Below are 21,123 nucleotides of genomic sequence, written 5' to 3' on the forward strand. Positions count from 1 at the left end.
TGATATCCAATCATATTGTATTGATGCGTATAGTGTTTGGTGTTGTCTTGTGACATAGTGTTTCTGTTTTTTTTGCGCCTAGACCCATGACTGCAGTATGACTGCAGTACAACACTATTGCTGGCACGACTTGTTCCACTTCATTATTTTGCTCCGGACGGATTTTTCTATAAGATTGAACATAGTCCCAATGCAGATATACAGAAGAATTGATATGTATACATGATTATGATCTCCCAAGCACTCAACCCCGCACAATGTAGAACCCATTCATGGCCATCTGTTTCTCGACGGCACCGGCATTCGGCCCCCGCACCCCAACCCAATGCAGGGGAACATTCTCCACCATCCTCTGCCCCCGGGACCTGATGTTCGTGACCCCATCCCGGGTTCTCTGCACCCAGGTGCCAGCTTGTCCACTCCCCTCACTGCCATCGCGCAGGCCATGGCCCTCGGCACTCCAAGCAGGATGCCCCAACACCTCCTGTGCATACGCCAGATCACACGCATCCGCTATTATGGCCGCCTCGACCGCCGCATCGCGCGCCGCCTGCAGCTCTCTCTCCGTGTTGCCGATCGCGGGCGGCAAATCCGGACGGAGATAGCCCATGATCCGTACCTGGAGACGTGACTGTGGTACGAGTGGCGGAGAGTCATCGATGAGACGGATGATGGTCTCCTTGCCTCTCGCGCGCGAGAGGTTCACCCGTGCTTCCAGCGCGGGGTTATACGAGAGGATGGAGAGGACCATGCCTTGCCACTGGGAGTCGCGTGGAGACAAGTATGTTGTTTCCCCGGGCTGGGGCGCCTGCGCAACGGATTGGCAGACGCGTACCCAGCCGAAGAATACCCCATGGTATTGATCCTGGATCGCGTCGGGAACTTTGCTCAGCCGGTACTTTGTTCCATCCCCACATGCTGCGGGTGCCACGCGCGATGCCGTAAAGTCCACGGGGAATGGTGGCTGTGGACCAAGATCCAAGGAGATAGGCTGGTATTCTCTCGCTACTGAGGGGTTGCCGGTGGTGGTGGGCCCCGAGGCAACTGACACCAACGAACTCACGCGGTCGCCGGCCCCGCTCATCGAGTACGCCGTCTCAGCGGCTGTCTGCGTCTTCCAGCTCGGTTTGTGCGGCTGAATTCGATCCTGGACCGCGGCGGTGACGGGGGCGATGACGGCCTCGGCGGCCGTCTGAGCGTACATCCCGAGGACCATTGCACCCACCTCCAAGGGCATGGTGGAGAGACTGGCGCCCCGGCACGAGCTCGGACTCAGTGATGTGGACAGGACTCGGAAGACCGGACTGTAGCAGAGTACCTTCTTCTTGCCATTCCCACATAGCACGAGTTGGAAGTAGCCATCGCCCGCCTCGGCGGGGACCCTCGCCACAATGGTCTCTCGCAGACGGTGCGTTTCACGAACTTTAGGTGGCGCCTTTTTGCGGAATTTCGCGATGTCGCGCTGCCACGCGCGCTCATCCGCGGGCTCCACCTGAGTCGCCTGGACGGCATGGGAGGGAGTCACGTCAACCCAGTCATCGGTGAGCCGTAGAAGGGCCTTGGTGCGCATTCCCGTCTTGCCGGTCCATCCCTTGGATTGCAGATAGAGGGTGCGGTCGGCGGGAAGGGGCGAGTCGGAGAAGATGGAGATGGTCACGGAGGTGGTGCTACCCCGGTAGAAGACCACGCCGGAGGAGTGACGCAGAATGGTGACATGCTTGGTACTTTCCGTAGGATGGCTGAGTAGCCCGCCTAGAAAGTGACGCGCTTCACCGTAGGCTTTCTGCGCGACCGAGAGATCCGTGGTGGTGCGGGGAAGGCTCGGTGCGGGGGATGTTGCTGGGGCGAGATCATGGATGGTGGTTGCAGCGTGAGTGGGGATGGTCTGTGATGGCGGGGGTCGCGGTAGGCGTGGGGATGGTGATCGCATAGGAGTGTATGGCGGTGGTGGTGTATCTAGGAGGGGTGGCTTCTCCGAGGGAGTTGGTGTTGGGCACGGCGAGATCCTGATGACACCACGGATGGTGCCATCATCGTCAGCTTGCGGAAGAGGCTTGCGCTTGATTTGGTGGTGGTTCAGCATAGTGATTGTCCATTTGAACGGTGGAAGGGGCCGCCTGGAGCTAAGATATCGCAACCAAACCCCTGAAGTCCCCTGAAAGGATCGGAGTCGTGATGTCGATCGGAAGCGGCGGAGGTGCTGACTCAGCGCCTAGAAGAGGGTGAAGGATTGGGTCTCGGAAAATGGGTGAATTGGAACAATGAGTCCGGAGATGTTCGATTCTCTGAGATGGTTGATGTCACTGCATTGGAGAACCATGGTTGGCTGACAGCGGCAATATCCCGTAACTCGATTGACAGAACTTAGGCTTATTTGTTAGCAGCGTAAGCTACAAACACCTGGCGGGGGCATACATCAGAATCCAGAGGGAACAACTTGTCGATGTTTCATCAATACTCGTATAACATGTAGTCACCAGTTCGGACACCTGGCATGATATTAAATTCAGGTTGAATGTTTAGTGTCTTCGCTGCCGTGACTTCAGCTGGCAGGGTATCGATTTCCACTGGACGGCATGGTCTAGACGGTCGATAGTATCTCGTAAGAGCTGAGACGAAGAAGACTACTGCTAAGATAGGGTAGAAATGACGAGCAAGTCCACGACACAGATAGATATGGTGTTCGAGTCCTGGTTCGGCAACCGGCCATGTAGGAAGAAGGACGGATTGACGGGTTTGGGATAGGCGAACCATGCTATATGTAGCAGAGGGAGGTGATGCGAGGCTGATGTAATTCTGTCTTCATCTAGATAGTAGCAGGCAGCTTGGAAAGAGCGAGAGGATGTCATGCAAGATGTCCTCGGCGTGATGCTCAAGGTCGACACAGTAGAGGTAGAGAGGAAGTTGATTGTTAATTGTAAGAGCAGGGAAAACATTGGAGAGAAGGCTTCCTGCGCTTATCGATAAGCATGAACGATAAGACACTCAGGCACCAAGGCACCAAAGCCAGCATTCCACCTGTGCGTTGATTACAGCTTCATTCCAATAGGAGTCACAAACTGGGTTCTTCCAGCCACTGCAGTGGTACATCAATCGACAAGATGAGAGATCCGCCTTTGAGAGTTTGTGCCTGCCATGCTGACCCAGCCAAACCATGATCCTCCACAATCTCAACTGGCAGTCACCAAGCCGCACGATAAGCCAACGGGCGACAAGTGGCCAGCCGAAGACGGAGGAAGAAGGGGTGGCTGGCGGTGACGTCTTCCCGTTCCCGTTCCCACTCGCTCTCACTGCCTCTTGTTCCTATCCATATCTCACAGTACCCCTACCCCTTCTCTATCTCCAACTTCATCTTCCGACTTCCCTCTGACCGGCAGTCCATAGCCTACACCCATACCCACACCCACAGCCCAACATGGCCTCGTCACCCCCCGAGACCGAGGTCCCCACCCTCGACAACATCGCCCAGATCCTCCAACATGACACCCGCGTCAAGCTGGCCGGCGTGGACGTCGACGGCATGCTGCGCGGCAAGCTGGTCTCCAAGAAGAAGTTCCTCTCGATTGTCGCCGACGGGTTCGGGTTCTGCTCCGTGATCTTCGGGTGGGACATGCACGACCGCACCTACTTCAAGGAGCTGGCGATCAGCAACAAGGAGAACGGGTACCGCGACCTGGTGGCCGTGCCGGACCTGCGCAGTTTCCGTCGCATCCCCTGGGAGAACAACATCCCCTTCTTCCTGGTCAGCTTCTTCGATCCCGACACCAAGCAGCCGGTGTGCGCGTGTCCGCGGAGCCTGTTGCGCACGGCGCTGGAGTCGGTGGAGGCGGCGGGGTATCGCGCGATGGCTGGAGGTACGTCCCCCCACATCATGACCATGATACTTGATATTTGAGTGTGTGATGCGCGGAACTAATCTAGCCGAGTAGCGGAGTATGAGTTCTATCATTTCCGCGCGCCCAGCAGTCATCCCGACCCCAAGCAGAACGCCTCCGCGACCGCCACCTTCCTCAAAGAGAACCCCGTCGAAGCGTTGCCGTCGTTGACGGAGGGGATGTTCGGGTACAGTCTGACGCGGCCGACGCATAACCAGGAGTATTACTATGGGGTGTTCGACGCGTGCGAGCAGTTCAACTGCGAGATCGAGGGGTGGCATACCGAGAGTGGGCCGGGGGTGTATGAAGCGGTATGAGCTCGCAGCGGACAGAACCACACACACACTCTTCCGCGGTGCTGACAATCCAATGGCTACTAGGCACTCCAATTCGGCGAAGCCAAGGAAATGGCCGATAAAGCGGGACTCTTCAAGTAGGCCCACCCTTCCATACATTCCAGCTGCATCTCCCGGACTAACGATAATAGATACGTCGTGAAATCCCTCGGCACGAAACACGGCATCACGCCCACGTTCATGGCCAAGCCACGCGAAGGCCTGCCCGGCAACAGCGGCCACATGCACATCTCCCTGGTGTCGCAAGAGGACGGATCCAACGCCTTCTACCGCGCGACGCCGGACCCCTCGCCACCGTACCCGGACGTCGCGCACCTGTCGGACCTGGGCCGGCACTTCCTGGCGGGGATCCTGGACGGGCTGCCGGACATCATGCCGGTGTTCGCGCCGACGGTGAACTCGTACAAGCGGCTGGTGGAGAACTTCTGGGCGCCGGTGACGGTGTCGTGGGGGCTGGAGCACCGGGCGGCGTCGATCCGGGTGATCGCGCCGCCGACGGCGAGCCCCAAGGCGACGCGGCTGGAGGTGCGCGTGCCCGGGGCCGACGCCAACCCGCACTTCGTGCTGGCGGCCGTGGTCGCGCTGGGGTGGCGCGGCGTCGCGCGGAAGCTGGCCCTCCCCGTGCCGCCGCTGTCGAAGGGGGATGAGATGGGCGGTGCCAGTGACCGGGGCGTGCGGCTGGCCAAGTCGCTGCGCGAGGCGGTGGGCGCGTTCATGCGCGAGGGCAGCGTGGCGCGCGAGGTGTTCGGCGATGCGTTTGTGGAGCACTTTGGCGGGACGCGCGAGCACGAGTGTCGGTTGTGGGAGGAGGCGGTGACTGATTGGTAGGTTGTGCACTACTAAAATTGTGGGCTGTGCTAACTTGATTGCAGGGAGGTGAGGCGGTACATCGAGACGGTTTGAGTTGGTTGCAGGAATAGAGCGGGACAGTGGAGGATAGACACAGATTAACGAGACACGACTGCAGATATCATTTACGCCTTTGTTAATACATCCATGATCAAATATGATGCTAGATTTACTCTACACTTCCAGTGTAAACATCCCCAACCATCCCCATCGACACCCCGAACTGGAAATACTAAACGTACAGAGATGAGGGTTCAGCCCACACCCACCTAACGATAAACCCATGACTGCATCAGATTTGCTGACATCCCCTATATCCACCTCCTTACCAACCATATGCCATATGCGGTCTCCCCCCGCATCCCCCTTTCAAGCTCCCACTTAATCTAAATCTCAATCAAATAATCAAGCACGAGGTCTAGGAACGCGTTGGCTATCACCTAGCTCAGAAACACTCACACTCTCAAAGAAAACGAAGAATAATTCATTATAAACACGGGCCACTAACCAACCCCCTCTCCAACATTCATATACAGTACATATATCCATTACCAATCATTCACACCCCCGAAACATTATGAACATCCACCGATGGGGCACAATCCCCAACCCAATCCGCAGACAGTGACGGAGTCCGTATCCGTTTAGATATACTCCCAAGCAGCGGCACTGCCATTGCGACCGACGGCCAAGGCATCGAATCCGAGGCAGTCGCCGACGTTACCGGAGGGGACAGTGGCGTTGCTCCAGGCAGCGAAGACCTGCCACTTGCTGGCGGTCGCAGCAGCGGAACCGGCAGCGGGGGTGGCAGATGGGGCAGCCGAGGAGGAAGAGGCGGCAGCGGGGACCGGGCAAGCGATCAGGCCGCTGTTGGGCAGGGTCCAGTACCCGAAGGTGGCGCCGGCGGTCTGGGAGTAGCTGAAGGCGCCGACGACGGAGCCGGCGGGGAGGTAGGCGGAGTGGGGCTGCGTGAAGGCCAGGGCGCCGCTGGGGGCGATGTAGACTTGTTGGCCGCCGGGGACGGAGACGTCCTGTTTTTGCGAGGGTTGTTAGTTGTTTGTGGTTTATAGGAGAGGGGAAGGGGGATGCATATGGGAGAGGGGGAGGGGGCAGGAAAGAACGTACCAAAGAGTTGGCACCGGCATCAAACACCGTCTCGGTGCCAGGCGGGCAGGCGCCCAGCTCGGCGACCTGGTCTGGGCAGTAGCTGGAGGCGTTCTGCAGCCCCAGGTAGAAGCCCCCGGAGGCGGCGTTCAAGGGCAGCAGGTGCACCGGCGACCCGGAGCGGGCGGACATCACCGAGAACGAGTTGTAGTTGGCCTGCGCCTGCTGGGCCTGGGGCAGAGCCGAGACACCGGCGGCGGCGGAGAGGAGAGCAAGGAGCTTCATTGTGGTGGTGGTGGTGGTGGTGGTGATTGGGATTGTGAGTGGTAACTGGTAACGATGGATGGTTTGTTTGTAGATGATACTGAAAAATATCCTGGGGAAGAAAGAAGGTCTTTATACCTCAGTCCAATGTCAGTATCTTGTTCCACTGCCACTCTCCAACCCGTGGCTAACTAGCAACTCTAGTGAATCGACCATGCTGGTTTAGCGATGCGATGAGTGAAACATCCCCACTCCATCTGCTGATCAGCGGAGTGTGTCTCGGGGACATTCCCCCTTCAGTAACATTGGAAACTGGTTGACCAGGTTTCACTCGCCTTCGTATTGATTATTAGGCAGTGAGAAAAGGAAGTTGGGGAATGTCCGAACAATGCCCCAATTCACCCCCCCCCATTCCTCCCAAATGACATTCTGTTTAGGTTATCATTCATCAGCAACCGTCTTACCCGACCCGAAGCTGCCGCTGGACCCTGTGGATCCTCTAGCAAAATGTACTATTTAAAGAGATGACATCATTCGCTGCTTCGCTTCTGGTGCAGTCAGTCACTCACTCAGTCCCACGGCTAAACTCGATCGATGCCTGCAGAATATTCACGAACACCAACAAAAACTAGTCTAAGACATCACAAACAAAAAAACCAGGCAACCCCAAACTTCGGCAATTTTTTATTTACATATACGAACGCTGACTTCATGCAATGCAACTGTACAATGTCTGAATGTCTCGGATTCCGCCGAAATTCCCCTTCAATGTCCTGCCCACGGTGCCTTTCTGCATTTCTGCCTCGGGTCTAATGTGTGTCTCACTAATCATCACAATGTCCTACTCGGCACCATCCCCAATGGGCAACGGACCTTATCACGAACATCAGAAACATCAATATTCCCCCCGTAATGGCAAATCCCGTGAGCTCTGTCCGACCCAAATTTCAAACTCGCCATCCGGCATCACCCAATTCTGCTCGCGCACACTCCAGTAACTCAGGTCCTTCCGGGTCAACGTCATCGCCACCGTCTGCCTCTCCCCGGCCTCCAGCGCGACCTTGGTGAAATTCCGCAGCACGCGCGACGGAAACTCAATCGGCTCAGGCATCCGCTCCAGCTTCACCTTGCTGGACCGCCGCGCCCCCTCGTGCACCTCCACCCAGTCGCCATCCTCGGTCACTCCCCCAGGGAATGAGACATACACCTGCACCACGGTCTGACCGGCCCGCGGTCCTGTGTTGCGCACCTCAACCTCGACATTCACCACCTCGTCATAGAGCGATGGATTTCCGCCCAATCCACCACCGGCGGGCGACAACGGCTGCGGTTGGTCGTACCCCTCCGGATAGTGCGTGTAGTTGGCCGCCGCGGTGCCGTCCATCGACGTGAGGTACGGATAGATGAACTGAGGGACCGCCCGGAACTCTGCAGGGAACAACACCGACTCATTGCGTGGAGGCTCCGCGTCGTACTCGGGGGGGAAGACGGTCTGGGGCGGTCGAGACGCCGGGAGACGGGACTTGGACTGCAGCCCCTGGACATGAAGATCGGCAAGCTCAAACGTCGTGTACGACAATCCAAACCCGAACTCGAATCGTGGCGTGATGTTGTGTCGATCGAAATACCGATGATCAATATACAGCCCGTCCTGGAAATCTACCTGCGGCACGGGTGCATTAGGCTCATACAAGACCTGCGCCCCGGGTCCGTAGTCTTCCAGACTCTTGCCGACCGTGTATGGCAGCCGCCCGCTGGCATCGACCACGCCAAACAAGACGTCCATCAGCGCATTGCCGCTCTCTTGGCCAGGCAGATGGGCGAAAAGCACGGCATCGACCCCTGGCAGATCGATCCACGATTCCACCACGACCGGACCCACCGCATGCACAACCACCACGGTCGGCCCAGCGCAGTTTTGAGCGACCGTCTCGATCAGCGTGTCGCCGCCCTTCTGCAGGAACAGGTTATTGCGGTCGCCGTGAATGCCCCCCGCGGAGATGAAGCCTTCGCCCGAGTCGGCATTGGCGAACACCAAGCAGAGGTCCTTGTCCGCCACCTCCGCCGGCATCACCGCGTTGCGGAGGTAGGGGCTGAGTTCGATCTCTGTCTCCCAGGCGGACTGCAAAGCCTCAAAGGGGCTGACCAGATACGGGAATTCGGCCGTGCCGCTGCCCCAGCCCATCGCCAAGGTTCCTTGGTTGCACCCGCGATCGGCGCAGGCGTTGGGACCCATTGCCGGGCCCGCATCATCACCGAAGACACCCACGCGAAACACGGCTCCGGACCCAGTCGTGGGGCGGCGGGACAACGGGAGGGTCTGACGGTCATTCTTTACGAGCACAATTCCCTCGGTCGCGACCTTGCGCGCGATGATCCAATGGGCATTGTCGCCCTCGCCCTGCGCATTAACAAAGCGATTCACCACGCCGTAGGTCTCGTCACCAGGGGATCCCTGATAGATCCAGCCCACCTCGTCGTTGGTCCAAGAGGAGAAGTTGGGACCGCCGTTGCCTTCCGGCGGTGGGCGCTCCCACGTGTCTTGGCCCAAATGGTACCAAGCAGCTACGATGCGAGTCACCATATCGTTCAACCGCTCCATCGGGACAGAAGTGTTAAGCACGGCACGAGTCAGCTCCGATCCCCAGAGCGACTTGCCGTCCGCCCAGCGAAGACCGTCGCCGGGCATGCTCATGTCGAGCCCGCCTAGAGCGCTATTGATGCCCGAGCGCTGAGCCAGCCAGTCGGACTGCACGAAGCCCTGGAAACCCAGTTCATCCTTGAGGATCCCGTTCAGCAGCTTGCTGTTCTCGCAGGCGTGGCTGTTGTTCACCATCTGGTACGAACACATGACACTGGCGACATCGGCCCGGATGGCTTCCGCGAAGGGCCAGAGAAAGACCTCATGTAGCGCACGGTCGTTGATGTTGGATGACAGGGCCGTTGCGATGCCCCACTCGTAGGGCTGACGGAAATGTTCCTGCTCGTTCATGATGTAGTGCTTGGCCGTAGCCATCACCCCGGTGCTCTGAATGCCGCGAATAGTCTCCGCGGCCGCCACACCCTGCAAAACCGGGTCCGCCCCAAACGCTTCCCAGTTGCGACCACCAGCAGGCATCATCCCCAGGGGGCCCATGGAAGGACCGAGAAGCACATTGACACCTTTGGTGCGCGCTTCCTCGCCCAATGCCACGCCCCGCTGACGGATCAACTCGCGATTCCAGGTCGCGCCGGTGGTGACCCCAGCGGGGAAGGCGGAGATCAAATCGGCATAGCGCAACCCCAGTGGTCCGTCCTGCAGACACAACGAGGGAAACTTGACAAGTTCGGCGGGCGCTGTATAGCGGTGTAAAGTTAATCTCCACGTAGTCACCAAGCCAGGATATTCCGATCAAGACGAACCTGTATTCCCCACACACATGCCCATCTGCCATCCAACGCCGGTCGTGATGTTGATCTTCTCGATGAGCGTCATACTGCGCACCAACAGTTCCGCCCTGCGATAATCATCCGCCCAATCCTCCAGCGCACCGCCTTGCGGCGTCGGGAACCATGATTCGGAGGGAGGCATATCCTGCACAAAACGAAGCAACACCACAATTAGCCCAGCATCCTCTTACACCTGTAGCAACCATGTAGTCAGGGGGGAAAAAAACTCACCACCTCCACCCTCCCCGCATCCCAGCCGCCACGCGCCGCAAACCGTAGAAACACCCACACCAACGCCCCCAACACCAACACGACCACCAGCAGCGCACGGCACCAAACCTTCCGATAATAGTATCTGGTCGTCGTCGTCCACCCCCACCCCATATGCGGCGTATGCTTCTTGAAAGCCGACGATCTTCTCCGATGATGTCCCTTTGACCCCTTCCTCAACCCCACGTCTGAGCTCACGGAGCGCGCATCGCTGTCGTCGCTGTCCTCCTCGTCGTCGTCGGAGAGTTCGAACTGATGCGCCGCGGTCAAGAGTTCGCGTTCCGCGGCGGTGATGGAGGAGAGGTAGGCTTCAACGTCCGAGGGGCGGGCACTGTTGTTGTTGCTCGCGGGGTAGGCGTAGGCGGGTTTGGATGCGGTGGAGCTGTGGCGGCTGTGGTGGTTGTCGATGCGGCGGAGTTTGATCTGGCTGCTGCTGCTCCTGCTGCTGCTGCCGCTGCCGCCGGTATTGTGATTGTGGTGGTGGTCGTCGTCATCGGAGAGGTCAGAGAGGGTGAATCGGTCGTCGATGTCGGCGGATGGTGAGGATTCTTCTTCGGGGATCGGGGCGAAGGAGGAGAGCGATTTGCGGGAGGGCGCGTCTTGTTTGAGGTGGTCCCGGTAGGGGGGAGGGGGTCCCGGGTTGGGTGGCATTGTTCTGCGCTGTGTTTAAATTGTGCTTATTCGATATCGATAGAAAATCATGGATCAGAGGGATGCAAACGAATGTGAAGATGCACAGGAAGAAGAGGACATGCCAGAAAAAGGAGAGCAAAGAATTGCATTGAATTAGGGGAGAGAGGGATGGGAGATGGAGGGCGGTATGGGGATTGGATGATGAAGGAGGGAGAAGTGGACTGGGAGATTGGGAGTGGTGAACTTGGGACAATTCGCAGGTTCTGGCCAGGGGATTGTCACCGCAAGCTTTCTGGCATTGGTTCCTGCCGCGGGCGTTCCGCGCCCGGTGGAGACCAAACTGGGGCTGCATGACGACAACTCGGTGTATAGTATTGACAAAGTAAGATACTGTAATTTACAACAGACTCCTACGTTTCTTTAGTTTATACTTGTTTGCATACAGATTTTCAAAAACCAAAACGAAATGGATGCTCTATGCTGAGAATCTCGTCTACAGCTCTATATACTCATGGACAGTCATCAAGCAAACAAAAAGGTCTATAAGCCAATCCAGCAATCATCGCGGTCATTCATTCACACTCTACTCCTCATCATCCGTGTCCGGGGGCTTGGGAGTACCCTTGGGACTTTGCAGCCACTCCAGGTGACGCAGACGACGACGCGCCTCGCGCTCCTTCATCTGCGCACGAGTCATCTTCTTCTTCTTGCGAGCCTTGAACTTCAACTCGCCTTCTTCCGCTCCCGAGTTCACCGCCGAGGCGGCGGCACTGGTGGTGGCCGAGTTGGCCGCCGTGCTGCCGGGCTGAGGGGTGCTGGTGGCACTGTCCTCGAAACGATCGAGAGCAACAGCATTGTTGGTGCGGCCGACAATACGACCGTCGGCAATGTGCAGCTGTTCGGGGCACAGCGCACCCACGAACTCCTCGTTGTGAGAGATCATGACCACACCACCCTTGAAGTCACGAATGGCAACCGCCAGACCACCCAGGGAGTCACGATCCAAGAAGTTAGTCGGCTCGTCCAGCACCAGCAAGTGAGGGTTATTCCACATGGCTCCAGCCAGCACGACCTTGACCTTCTGACCACCAGACAGACCAGAAATCTGGTTGTGAGCGGCAATCTCGGGATCCAGACCAACATCCTCAAAGTGCTTGGCGATGATCTTGGGCTCGAGGATACGGAAACCAAGACCCTCGCGGGAGGCCTCGTGGTCGTCGAACTCCTGCACCAGCTTGGCGAATCCCAGCTCGGTAAGGGTTTCACGGGAAATCATGGTGTTGTGCTTGGGAAGAAGACCGATCCATTTACTAGACAGCATGTTAGCGATGAGTAGACAACCTGATATGGCACTCCGACTTACACTTCATATTGGAAGGACTTCTTCCATTTCTGACGACCCATCAGAGCCTCAATGCGACGAGGGCCACGGCCATCACCCAGATCCACAGGCTTCTCCAACTGTGCCTTGTCCTGCTCGGTAAGGATGCGGGTCTGCTTCAAGTGCACCTCACGGTCATCACCGTTGGCGTAACGCCACTGCAGGTACTGACTGGGGGTCTTCTCCAAGTGCATCTCAACGTGCTCCAGAGCGTGCTGCTTGATGTAACCGATACGGAGGTTGGGGTGCTTCTCGACCTTGCCGGTCTGCGGGATGGTCTCACCCGTCAGCATCTTGATGAAGGTCGACTTACCCGCACCGTTACCACCGATGATAGCGACACGGGAAGACAGGGTCAAAGACAGCGAGGCGCCCGTCAGCGAGGGCTTGCTGGCTCCAGGGTAGGTGTAGGAGCAGTCGGTCATACGGAGAATGGAGCGGGTGTTGGACTTGATACCGGACAAGATACCGGGAGGAGGGAACTTGAACTGAACATTGCTGGCAGACAGAGTGTAGTAGCTCTTGGCCTCGGGCTTGACCTTCACAAAGCTGCGCGGATGGTTAGTGATTGTCAAAAGACAAAGGATTGAAGAACACTTACTCGGCCAGGTTACCCTTGTAGCAAACCAGCTTCTTCTGCTCGTAGTGGTAGATGTCGGTACAGACCTCATCCAAGAAACCAGAGTCGTGAGAGACGATCAAGCTGGTGATCTCAGTGTGGGCCTTCAGGTATTCCTGTAGCCACTTGACGTTGGCGACGTCCAAGTGGTTAGTAGGTTCGTCCAGCAAGAGCACATCGGCCTTCAGCAACATGGCACGGGCCAAAGCCAGCTTCATCTTCCAACCACCAGACAAGGATCCGACGCGCTGGTTCTGGCGACCCTCCGGACCATCGGTGAAGCCGAACTCCAACAGAACGTTGCGGACGTGCTCTTCACCCTCCGCAGCGATCTTGGGGTCCTTCACGACGAACTCATAAATGCTCAAATCAGCATCCTCACCCTGGTTGTGCTCGACGAAGCAGGTGCGGACAACATCCTGAGGGGGGAAGCCCTCCAGCTTGTCGTTGGCGATACTGCGCATGAGGGTGGACTTGCCCGCACCGTTGCGGCCGCACAGACCGTAACGGTGTCCCTTCAGCAGACGAAGGTTGGTGTGCGACAGCAGCAACATACCACCATAGGCCAGCGAGAAGTTGGCGTTGACGATTTCAACCTCGTTGGGGTCTTCGGGCTCGGGGCGACCATACTTGCGGTGATCCTCCTCAACGAAGTGGGCCTCCAGTGCTGCCGCGACGGCGTCGTGCTTATCCTCCGCCAAGAGACCGCGCAGGTAAGGACCGACGCAGGCGGGGATGCGGTCAAGCATGCGGCAGTTGACATCCTCACGGACCATCTCCGAGATGTAGTTCTTACCGAGCTCGAACAAGGTCACCAGCTCGGGGTGCACCAGGCCGCCTTGCTCTTGGATCTTAGCCTCCAAGACGGTGCGAACCTCATCGGGGGTGATCTTGGCGACCACTCCGGCAGCAACATCCTTGTCGGCCATCGCCTTCTCGATGACGTCCAAAGCACGGGTGGCAAGCTCACGCACCTCAGGTAGAGAGGCACGGTCCTTGACGCGCTGCACACCAGGCTTCAACTTGGGCAAGAAGGTACGGGCCTCAGCGGGGTCGTGGACCAGCTTGGTCAAGTTCTCAACGACGACAACGGTCTGGCGGAGGGTCTCCTGGGGGGTCGTGGGGGCGTTCAGCGAGCGTTCGAGGAGGGGAGTGAGCAGGGCGAGAACGGGGGAGGTGACAATGGCGACGAAAGTGGTCTGGGACAAGGCATGGATAGCCTTTTGGAGGGTCTGCTCGGAAGGCTGCTCCATGGTCTTGATCAGGAGAGGAATGCGGGGAGCAACGTCGTCGTTGGACAGCAGGGTCGTGATGGCGTTCATAGTCTTAATGGACTGCTTGGCGACTTCATTCTTCAAGTCGTGCATACCGGACTCGACCAGAGGAATCAGGTCCTTGAGGGTCTTGCCCATGGCCTCGCGCAGCAAATCCTTCTCGCGCTCCTCCTCGAGGGAACCAGCACCCATCTGGGCCTTCACGGCCATCTTCTCGATGAGAGCGTAGGCGCCGACGAAGCCCTGCCACTTGGCGGTGTTGCGGTTCAGATACGCGGAGAGGGCGGGCAGGAGGCCGTTGGCGAGGGATTCGGCCTTCAAGCAGGCGAAGAGAGCGTCGATGGCGTATTGAGCAGCCTCGCGAACGACAGCACCCTTGTCGGCGAGCAAATCGAGGGCGAGGTGCAGCAGACCACCGTCCTGGAGCAGGAAGACGACTTCGCTGAGAGGGTGTTCGCGGGGGAAGCGTTCGAACATGGCGCCGAGAATCAGCATGGCGCTTTCGCGGAGAGCGCCATTCTTCTTATCAACGGCGGCCTTCTGGATCTGGGGCAGAATGTTGTAGTATGTGAAGCCAGCGGCACCGACGCTCTGGATGAGCAGATTGGTCAGGGCGTAGGCGGCATCGAGGGACTGCTGGGAGGTCTCTGCGTTGAAGATGGTGTGGAGGAAAGAGCCGATCTCCTCGTAGGTGGGGGGGACCCCGGAGGGGGTTTTGGAGACAGCGGTCTGCATGGTGGGCGTGGGAGATTCGGGGTGAGGCATTCTAAATATGCGAGGGGTATTCTATTGTGGTGAAGTGGTGAAGGCTTCCAACCAGCACAAGCCGTAAGCCGTGGATTTTTGGAGGTGGGCGGAGAGGGGCGTTCAGCCTCGTTCGGAGCAGGAGAGAGAGAGAGAGAGATAAGAGAAGAAGCTGACTGAATGGAAAGGACTATACAACCACAAACCAAACAACAAAGCAGCAATCCTCCTGGAGGATGCGTTCCAAACACCAAAAACACAGAAAAAAGAAGAGTGGAGAGGATACACAGCGTCAGAAGAAGGAGGAGGAGGAGGAGGGGGGGAGAGAAAACAATGAGATGGGAGAGAAAAATCGAGGCGGGCGGCGGGGGACTTTTTTTGTGAGATGATGATTGGCCAAGTGGACAGTGAAATCTCTGCCTGAGGCGTGGCTGGCGCCAATCAGAGAAGTGTGGCTTAGCAGGGATAAGGATGCCGCCGTTGAAGCCATTGATGACGTAAACATACGAGGCGGTGCAGCTCATGCCTTGGAGCCTAAGTCATCTATATCAGTGCCTGAAACACCAGGCGACAACAGGCTGTCCGGATTGGGCTTACCCCGCACGGAGAAGAGGGGGAGAAGATCCACTCAGTGGAGCAACAAAGAAGTCACTGGTAACGTTAAGTGCAGTGGTAACTAAGCGGAGTGGTCTGACAGGATTCATTGTGATCCATGATGTCGACTGCACTGCAGGCTGCTGCTGTGGAAATATTAGGTAGCACGTTGCCTGTCAAGAAGAGTAATGTAGTACATCAATGTACTCTGTACAATCGGGCGATTTCCAGACAATAAGCCAGAGAGAAAGAGACTTGCCATCCTCATCCGAACCATGGTGCTGTTCACCGCCGCAACCCAGTTGGGAGGCTATAGTGAAAGGCTAAGAGGAAGGCTAAGGTAGACCGACCGACGCAATTATTAGGTGATGTGCTGATCGGCGCATCAATAAAGATATCTCCGGTCGCCCATGATTGCAGGCACATAACAACCCCTGGCTGTACGGCGGTGTACTCAGTAATAATAAGTGGCCGCATGCAGCCGTCCCCTCTCCCTCTCCCTTGCCTCGGTCGGACCGTCGGTATTGATCTCCGCGTCCAACCGCTTTCACGGCCGAGGCTAGTGAGTACAGTACAGGTAGGTGTAGGTATATCTGCTGCGCCTGTGTCTAGGTAGCCTGAGGGCCATTTGCCATTTCCCCTCCCCTTGTCTCCCTCTCCCCTTGTAGCACATTCACACCTTCACACCTTCACCCCTTCACATCTTATCCCTAGAGCAACACTCTCACACCCAACCGTCAGGACAGGATCTTGACTCCTCCTTTCTCCTTCCCTGCAGCGATTGTTTACAACACATACTCACATACTCACAACATGGCTCTACCTATACGTACCACCACCCGTCATGCCTCGCGACTAACTCAAGTGCGTCTCCCTTGGTATAAATCGTCAAGCCCTCTCTGACCTTCCACCCTTCTAGACTCCCCTCTTCCGTCGCACCTATGCCACCGAACCCGATCTCAAATCCGCCCTCAAAGCCGTCATCCCCGCCAAGCGCGATCTCCTCAAACAAGTGAAAGCGCGCAGCGACCAGGTCATCGGCGAGGTGACCGTGGGCAACGTCATCGGCGGGCAGCGGGGTCTGAAGGCGCTTCTGTGGGAGGGGTCGGTGCTGGACCCGAACGAGGGGATCCGGTTCCACGGCAAGACGATCAAGGACTGCCAGCGGGAGCTGCCCAAGGGGCCCGTGGGCACGGAGATGCTCCCGGAGGCGATGTTCTGGCTGCTGCTGACGGGCCAGGTGCCGTCGACCGCCCAAGTGCGGGCCTTCTCGCGCCAGCTCGCCGAGCAGTCCCACCTGCCGCCGCACCTGCTCGACCTCATCAAGTCTTTCCCGCGGGAGATGCACCCGATGACCCAGCTGTCCATCGCCGTGGCCGCCCTCAACACCGAATCCCGCTTCGCCCGGGAGTACGCCCGCGGCCTGCCCAAGACCGAGTACTGGGAGCCGACCTTCGACGATGCGATCAGCCTGCTGGCCAAAATCCCCCGCGTCGCCGCGCTGGTCTTCCGCCCGGACGCCGTGGACCAGGTCGGCACGCAGCCGCTGGACGGCGCGCTCGACTGGTCGGCCAACTTCGCCGCCCTGTTGGGCAAAGGGGACCCGACCACGCACGGCGACTTCCACGATCTGCTGCGCCTGTACCTGGCGCTGCACGGCGACCACGAGGGCGGCAATGTGTCGGCGCACACGACGCACCTGGTGGGGAGTGCCCTCAGCGATCCGTTCCTCAGCTACAGCGCCGGGTTGTTGGGGCTGGCGGGCCCGCTGCACGGGCTGGCCGCCCAGGAGGTGCTGCGGTGGATCCTGGCGATGCAGACGGAGATCGGGTCGGGGGCGACGGACGAGGCGGTGCGGGAGTATCTGTGGACCACGCTGCGATCGGGCCGCGTGGTGCCTGGGTACGGACATGGGGTGCTGCGGCAGCCGGACCCGCGGTTCCAGGCGCTGATGGACTTCGCGGCGGCGCGGCCGGACGTGCAGTCCAACCCGGTGTTCAAGCTGGTGCAGCAGACGTCCGAGATTGCGCCGGGCGTGTTGACGGAACATGGCAAGGTGGGTTTCTTCTCTCCCTCTGAAAGATGGGAATCATACTGACAAATCATACAGACCAAGAACCCTCATCCGAACGTCGATGCTGCCTCGGGTGTGCTCTTCTATCACTACGGCTTCACGCAACCGCTGTACTACACCGTGACCTTCGGCGTGAGTCGGGCTCTGGGCCCGTTAGTGCAGCTGATCTGGGATCGTGCATTGGGCTTGCCCATCGAGCGCCCGAAGAGTATCAACCTGAAGGGATTGAGTGCATGAGCAAGAACGACCACAGTCGGGATACTATTCTTCACTTCATGAGTTACATAGAGACCAATGCAGCCATCATGACACATCCTTGAACTAATAACGTAATTCTTTTCACCCGCAATGGGTGCAGGCTCGGGTCGGAAACCGGCCAGGTGGCTATTCTGAGTTTCCCTCTAGGATGGATACTTTCTTGCACGATCCACCACGGAAGGGACGGAAGTTTAAGTTGACCAAGTTGACATGATGCGAGAACGTGTCATGGTGGCTCACGGATACCATCGGCTGGATCTAACTCTAGCTTTTGTAGGTTGGATGTATACAATACTTAGTACTCAGATAATCAGGAAAGATCAGAGAGGTACTAGGTAGTTGGCAGCCTTGACGAGGCCCATAAATCCCCAGCCAAATACTTTCCTCCGTCCTATCATCCATGCTAACACAACGCCAAAGATCTCACCAATCCTTCTTCCTTACATCAACATCCCCCCAAAACACGTCACCCAAACATAGTCCTCAACCGCCCCTCCTCCATAACCTCACTCCAATGCTTCGCCCTCCCGGCCCCCACCCCGCCCTCCCCCTCGCGATCCCCGACCTCCCAGATCCGCTGGATCAGCGCCTTCAGCACCTGGATCGGTTTCGACGGGAGACTGTACTCCAACACGCTGACCCGCTGCATCACCACCCGCCGCGCCTGACTCACCTGCAGCGCCGTCTGGTTGAGCCGCGGCGGCCCCGCCGCACTCTGCGCGTCCGGCGCCCTCAGCCCCGTCGCGATGGACAGGTACAACAGCGGCTGGATGACCCGCGACCCCGACTCCAATGGGATGCGTTTCACGAGGTCCAGGAGCTCGAGGGCTAGGGTCTGTAGGCTCCAGGTCGAGATGTCCGCTGCACCGAGCTCGCGGGCGCGGTCGTCGCGGAGATCGGGGAAGGTCTGGTACAGGTGCAGCAGGGCGGCGAGGCGGTAGCCCTCTGCGACGTCTACCAGATGGGAGAGCGGGGTTCGGGCGTCCCCGGTCTCGGTGAGGTTGCTGGGCTGCAGGATCGTGGATGTGAGGGTCTGGCGCAGGGAGCGCGCGGCGTGGATGTCGCGGATGAGTTCTTGCAGGGTGTGCAGGGTGGCGTGGGTGGGGGAGCGGAGGCGCTTGCTGTGCCGGCGGCAGAGGAGGAGGGTGTGCGCGAAGAGGTCGAGAATGGGGCGCGAGACGCCCACCCAGGGGTGCGGGGAGGTGAATGTGTTTGTGTTTGTGGTGGTTGTGGTCGTCGGGGAGGAATCGGGGATTGGGCCGATGAGAGTGGTGGTTGCAGGGCCCGCGGTGTCCTGCTCGTCGGTGACCACGCGGCACAGGATGTCCCAGTAGGCGCAGCTGTCGTTGAAGAACTCGAGGTACGTCCGGTCCGTGGTGCCCGCGCTGAGCATGCCCGGTTGGTTGTAGTAGGCCAGAATGGTTTTCATCTTCTGGAGAAGGGGGATCCCCAGTTGTTGGCTGTCGGTCCAGCAGGTGGTCGTGCCGATGCCGGCCAGGGCGAGGAGGAGGCCCGTGGGGAATTGGGGTGGAGAGGATTTGTGCTGCGTGAAGGAGGCTAGCTCCTGTTGAATGGACTGCATGGCGGCGGTCCACGAGGTGGTCGCTGTGGCGTGGAGGTGAGGCAGTTGCTCGGACAGATGTAGGGCTGACATGGTCTGCAGACTGTGGAAGACGGCGGCGTTGTGGCTCCACGTGTGAGACGCCAGTTTGCGGATGAGGTTGCGGTCGGAGTCGAAGCTCGACCACATCGAACACACGTTCTTGAACCAGTATTCGATCAAGAAAGTGGTGGTTTCTGTCATGGATGGGGTGGAGAGAATGGGGTGTGGTACGTCGTCCTCGAGGGCGAGAACATCGCCTTGCAGGAGTGCTTCGAATTCAGCCGGCTCATCCACTTCATCCTCTTCCACTAGGCCAACCACAGGAAGGTCTGCCTGAGTACTTTCTGGAAAATCTTCCTGTACTTGCGCCACAACCTGAGCTTGAGCGTTCGCATTCCCCTCTTCCCCCTCTAACCCCATCAACCACCCAAAACTATCGCCATAGATCCTCCCATACAACTCTGCCAGCCCATCCAGGCTCCCCACCGTCGGTATTCCACCATTACCCCCACCGATATCATTGCCATCCCCATCTCCATTCCCCTCCGACGCCAACAGCCCAGAAACCGCATCAAACGCCTCCTCCAGCTGCTTATTCTCCATCTCCACCGTCGAACCCGTCGACTCGGGACTTTCCCCTACCACGCCTGTCATCGAATCCCCCTCCTCGCTCACAGCCGTTCTCCTCCGAGCACGCCCCGAAGAAACCTCATGTTTCGTCGACCATTTGAACTCGCGCTGATATCCGGGACACGTGCGCCCTTGCTTCACGCATGCGTTGCACGCCGGTCTCGTTTCGTCGCACTGAATCTTTGCCTATGGATGAGCCTCCATCCTAACCTTGATGCCTTGGAGCTGAAACATTTGGGAACAGGTGGAAGCATACCCGTCTCGATTTGCAGGTCTTGCAGCCCGTTCGGAAGCGACGGCCTTGGCGGTTGTCCTTGCTGGTTTTCGTTTTCGTGGTTAGGGCTGTGGTCATTATGGCTGGGGCTCATTCAACTCCATCTGACAAGATGGAAAATTGCTGGATGGATTCAGGATAATGTTGATCAGAAGGACGATGATGGTGTTGTTCAATGATTCATGGAGATGACCACTTCACCAAGGCCGAGAGGATCAACCGAAATGCGGAGAAAGAGGCGTTGGCGTCGATCGTGATTTATACTCGGTACTCCAAGCCTTATCTTTCGCCTTCCACGTGAGGAGAGAGCGGGGAGTTTTGCATGAGAGATAAGAGACGTAGACGTAGGGCAACTGATAAGAAGTTTCCTGTGTGACAGATCAATGATAAGACGAGTCTGTTATAGCCATAATTATCACACACGAAGCACATTCGTTCTGAAATACTAATGCCCCACATAATTTCTTCTTAGTGCACACCCGGGGTGCCAGGAGGTTGCGAGGGTCAGCAGCCTTACCGCTGTCACTTCAAGGGTATGATTCACCACTTCCTGATCAGACGAAATAAAAAGGGGGCATTGCAAGACATACTTATCGACATCAACAGTCCTTTTCTCCAATTAGCAGAAAAGAAAAACAATGCACCAATTCATTTTCTGATATTGGATCTCCATCGGTGCAACAGCTCGAAATGCGGAGACGGGGAGAGAATCCCCAAAAGGGCGGGGAAAGGAGGGGAAAACCCCTTCAACCTCGAAAGGAACAGCAGCCCTAATTGCAGGCAAAACAAGGAGAGACAAAGAGCCAAGTTCGGGCTGACTGGGAATGCTGCGTACGCTACATGACCCGACTCCCTGACAACGACGATGGTTACTCTCGGCGTATAAACTCTC

At 57.9% G+C, this 21,123-nt stretch overlaps 8 protein-coding genes across 8 annotated transcripts; 2 read left to right on the forward strand and 6 right to left on the reverse strand.

The window, feature by feature from the left end:
• Window positions 1–229: 229 nt before the first annotated feature.
• Window positions 230–2,409, reverse strand: BO72DRAFT_138367 (uncharacterized protein). The gene has a single exon (XM_040939154.1). It carries the CDS (start codon window positions 2,081–2,083, stop codon window positions 245–247), a length of 1,839 nt encoding a protein of 612 aa, XP_040806073.1. The 5' UTR covers window positions 2,084–2,409; the 3' UTR covers window positions 230–244.
• On the reverse strand, window positions 2,361–2,887 carry BO72DRAFT_444039 (uncharacterized protein). The gene has a single exon (XM_040943725.1). It carries the CDS (start codon window positions 2,752–2,754, stop codon window positions 2,452–2,454), a length of 303 nt encoding a protein of 100 aa, XP_040806074.1. The 5' UTR covers window positions 2,755–2,887; the 3' UTR covers window positions 2,361–2,451.
• Window positions 2,888–3,055: 168 nt separating this feature from the next.
• BO72DRAFT_395054 (glutamine synthetase family protein) lies at window positions 3,056–5,134 on the forward strand (the record flags this gene model as incomplete). Its single annotated transcript, XM_040941982.1, has 6 exons — window positions 3,056–3,319; window positions 3,385–3,854; window positions 3,930–4,186; window positions 4,256–4,308; window positions 4,363–5,055; window positions 5,104–5,134. Exons 2-6 carry the CDS (start codon window positions 3,416–3,418, stop codon window positions 5,132–5,134), a joined length of 1,473 nt encoding a protein of 490 aa, XP_040806075.1. The 5' UTR covers window positions 3,056–3,319; window positions 3,385–3,415.
• A 590-nt stretch (window positions 5,135–5,724) lies between these two features.
• Window positions 5,725–6,469, reverse strand: BO72DRAFT_491693 (putative IgE-binding protein; the record flags this gene model as incomplete). The annotated part of the gene is made up of 2 exons (XM_040948209.1): window positions 5,725–6,111; window positions 6,206–6,469. The coding sequence occupies 2 exons, from the start codon at window positions 6,467–6,469 to the stop codon at window positions 5,725–5,727; spliced, it is 651 nt and encodes a 216-aa protein (XP_040806076.1).
• Window positions 6,470–6,941: 472 nt separating this feature from the next.
• Window positions 6,942–10,973, reverse strand: BO72DRAFT_395056 (beta-glucosidase). The gene is made up of 3 exons (XM_040941983.1): window positions 10,109–10,973; window positions 9,851–10,022; window positions 6,942–9,784 (listed from the first exon to the last, which is right to left on the reverse strand). The coding sequence occupies exons 1-3, from the start codon at window positions 10,796–10,798 to the stop codon at window positions 7,344–7,346; spliced, it is 3,303 nt and encodes a 1,100-aa protein (XP_040806077.1). The 5' UTR covers window positions 10,799–10,973; the 3' UTR covers window positions 6,942–7,343.
• A 253-nt stretch (window positions 10,974–11,226) lies between these two features.
• On the reverse strand, window positions 11,227–15,054 carry BO72DRAFT_419981 (putative mRNA-nucleus export ATPase (Elf1)). Its single transcript, XM_040942689.1, has 3 exons — window positions 12,763–15,054; window positions 12,144–12,710; window positions 11,227–12,090 (listed from the first exon to the last, which is right to left on the reverse strand). Exons 1-3 carry the CDS (start codon window positions 14,817–14,819, stop codon window positions 11,364–11,366), a joined length of 3,351 nt encoding a protein of 1,116 aa, XP_040806078.1. The 5' UTR covers window positions 14,820–15,054; the 3' UTR covers window positions 11,227–11,363.
• An 813-nt stretch (window positions 15,055–15,867) lies between these two features.
• mcsA (putative citrate synthase Cit1) lies at window positions 15,868–17,778 on the forward strand. The gene is made up of 3 exons (XM_040941984.1): window positions 15,868–16,256; window positions 16,312–17,448; window positions 17,503–17,778. Exons 1-3 carry the CDS (start codon window positions 16,206–16,208, stop codon window positions 17,701–17,703), a joined length of 1,389 nt encoding a protein of 462 aa, XP_040806079.1. The 5' UTR covers window positions 15,868–16,205; the 3' UTR covers window positions 17,704–17,778.
• A 412-nt stretch (window positions 17,779–18,190) lies between these two features.
• Window positions 18,191–20,427, reverse strand: BO72DRAFT_482732 (Zn(II)2Cys6 transcription factor; the record flags this gene model as incomplete). Its single annotated transcript, XM_040947747.1, has 2 exons — window positions 20,214–20,427; window positions 18,191–20,143 (listed from the first exon to the last, which is right to left on the reverse strand). The coding sequence occupies exons 1-2, from the start codon at window positions 20,307–20,309 to the stop codon at window positions 18,191–18,193; spliced, it is 2,049 nt and encodes a 682-aa protein (XP_040806080.1). The 5' UTR covers window positions 20,310–20,427.
• Between the last annotated feature and the right edge of the window lie 696 nt (window positions 20,428–21,123).

Source organism: Aspergillus fijiensis (genome assembly GCF_003184825.1).
Source record: "Aspergillus fijiensis CBS 313.89 unplaced genomic scaffold BO72scaffold_3, whole genome shotgun sequence".
Lineage (NCBI taxonomy): Eukaryota > Fungi > Ascomycota > Eurotiomycetes > Eurotiales > Aspergillaceae > Aspergillus > Aspergillus fijiensis.

What these genes read in the sequence shown, in the direction of transcription:
- BO72DRAFT_138367 (XM_040939154.1), bottom strand. Translation starts at nt 2,083, where the DNA reads ATGCTGAACCACCACCAAATCAAGCGCAAGCCTCTTCCGCAAGCTGAC.
- BO72DRAFT_444039 (XM_040943725.1), bottom strand. Translation starts at nt 2,754, where the DNA reads ATGGTTCGCCTATCCCAAACCCGTCAATCCGTCCTTCTTCCTACATGG.
- BO72DRAFT_395056 (XM_040941983.1), bottom strand. Translation starts at nt 10,798, where the DNA reads ATGCCACCCAACCCGGGACCCCCTCCCCCCTACCGGGACCACCTCAAA. An exon ending in ATGCGGGGAGGGTGGAGGTG is followed by an intron (nt 10,023 to 10,108) that starts GTGAGTTTTTTT and finishes CGTTTTGTGCAG; the next exon opens with GATATGCCTCCCTCCGAATC. An exon ending in CATGTGTGTGGGGAATACAG is followed by an intron (nt 9,785 to 9,850) that starts GTTCGTCTTGAT and finishes ACCGCTATACAG; the next exon opens with CGCCCGCCGAACTTGTCAAG.
- BO72DRAFT_419981 (XM_040942689.1), bottom strand. Translation starts at nt 14,819, where the DNA reads ATGCCTCACCCCGAATCTCCCACGCCCACCATGCAGACCGCTGTCTCC. An exon ending in TACAAGGGTAACCTGGCCGA is followed by an intron (nt 12,711 to 12,762) that starts GTAAGTGTTCTT and finishes CCATCCGCGCAG; the next exon opens with CTTTGTGAAGGTCAAGCCCG. An exon ending in AAGTCCTTCCAATATGAAGT is followed by an intron (nt 12,091 to 12,143) that starts GTAAGTCGGAGT and finishes CATGCTGTCTAG; the next exon opens with TAAATGGATCGGTCTTCTTC.
- mcsA (XM_040941984.1), top strand. Translation starts at nt 16,206, where the DNA reads ATGGCTCTACCTATACGTACCACCACCCGTCATGCCTCGCGACTAACT. An exon ending in ATGCCTCGCGACTAACTCAA is followed by an intron (nt 16,257 to 16,311) that starts GTGCGTCTCCCT and finishes CCACCCTTCTAG; the next exon opens with ACTCCCCTCTTCCGTCGCAC. An exon ending in TGTTGACGGAACATGGCAAG is followed by an intron (nt 17,449 to 17,502) that starts GTGGGTTTCTTC and finishes CAAATCATACAG; the next exon opens with ACCAAGAACCCTCATCCGAA.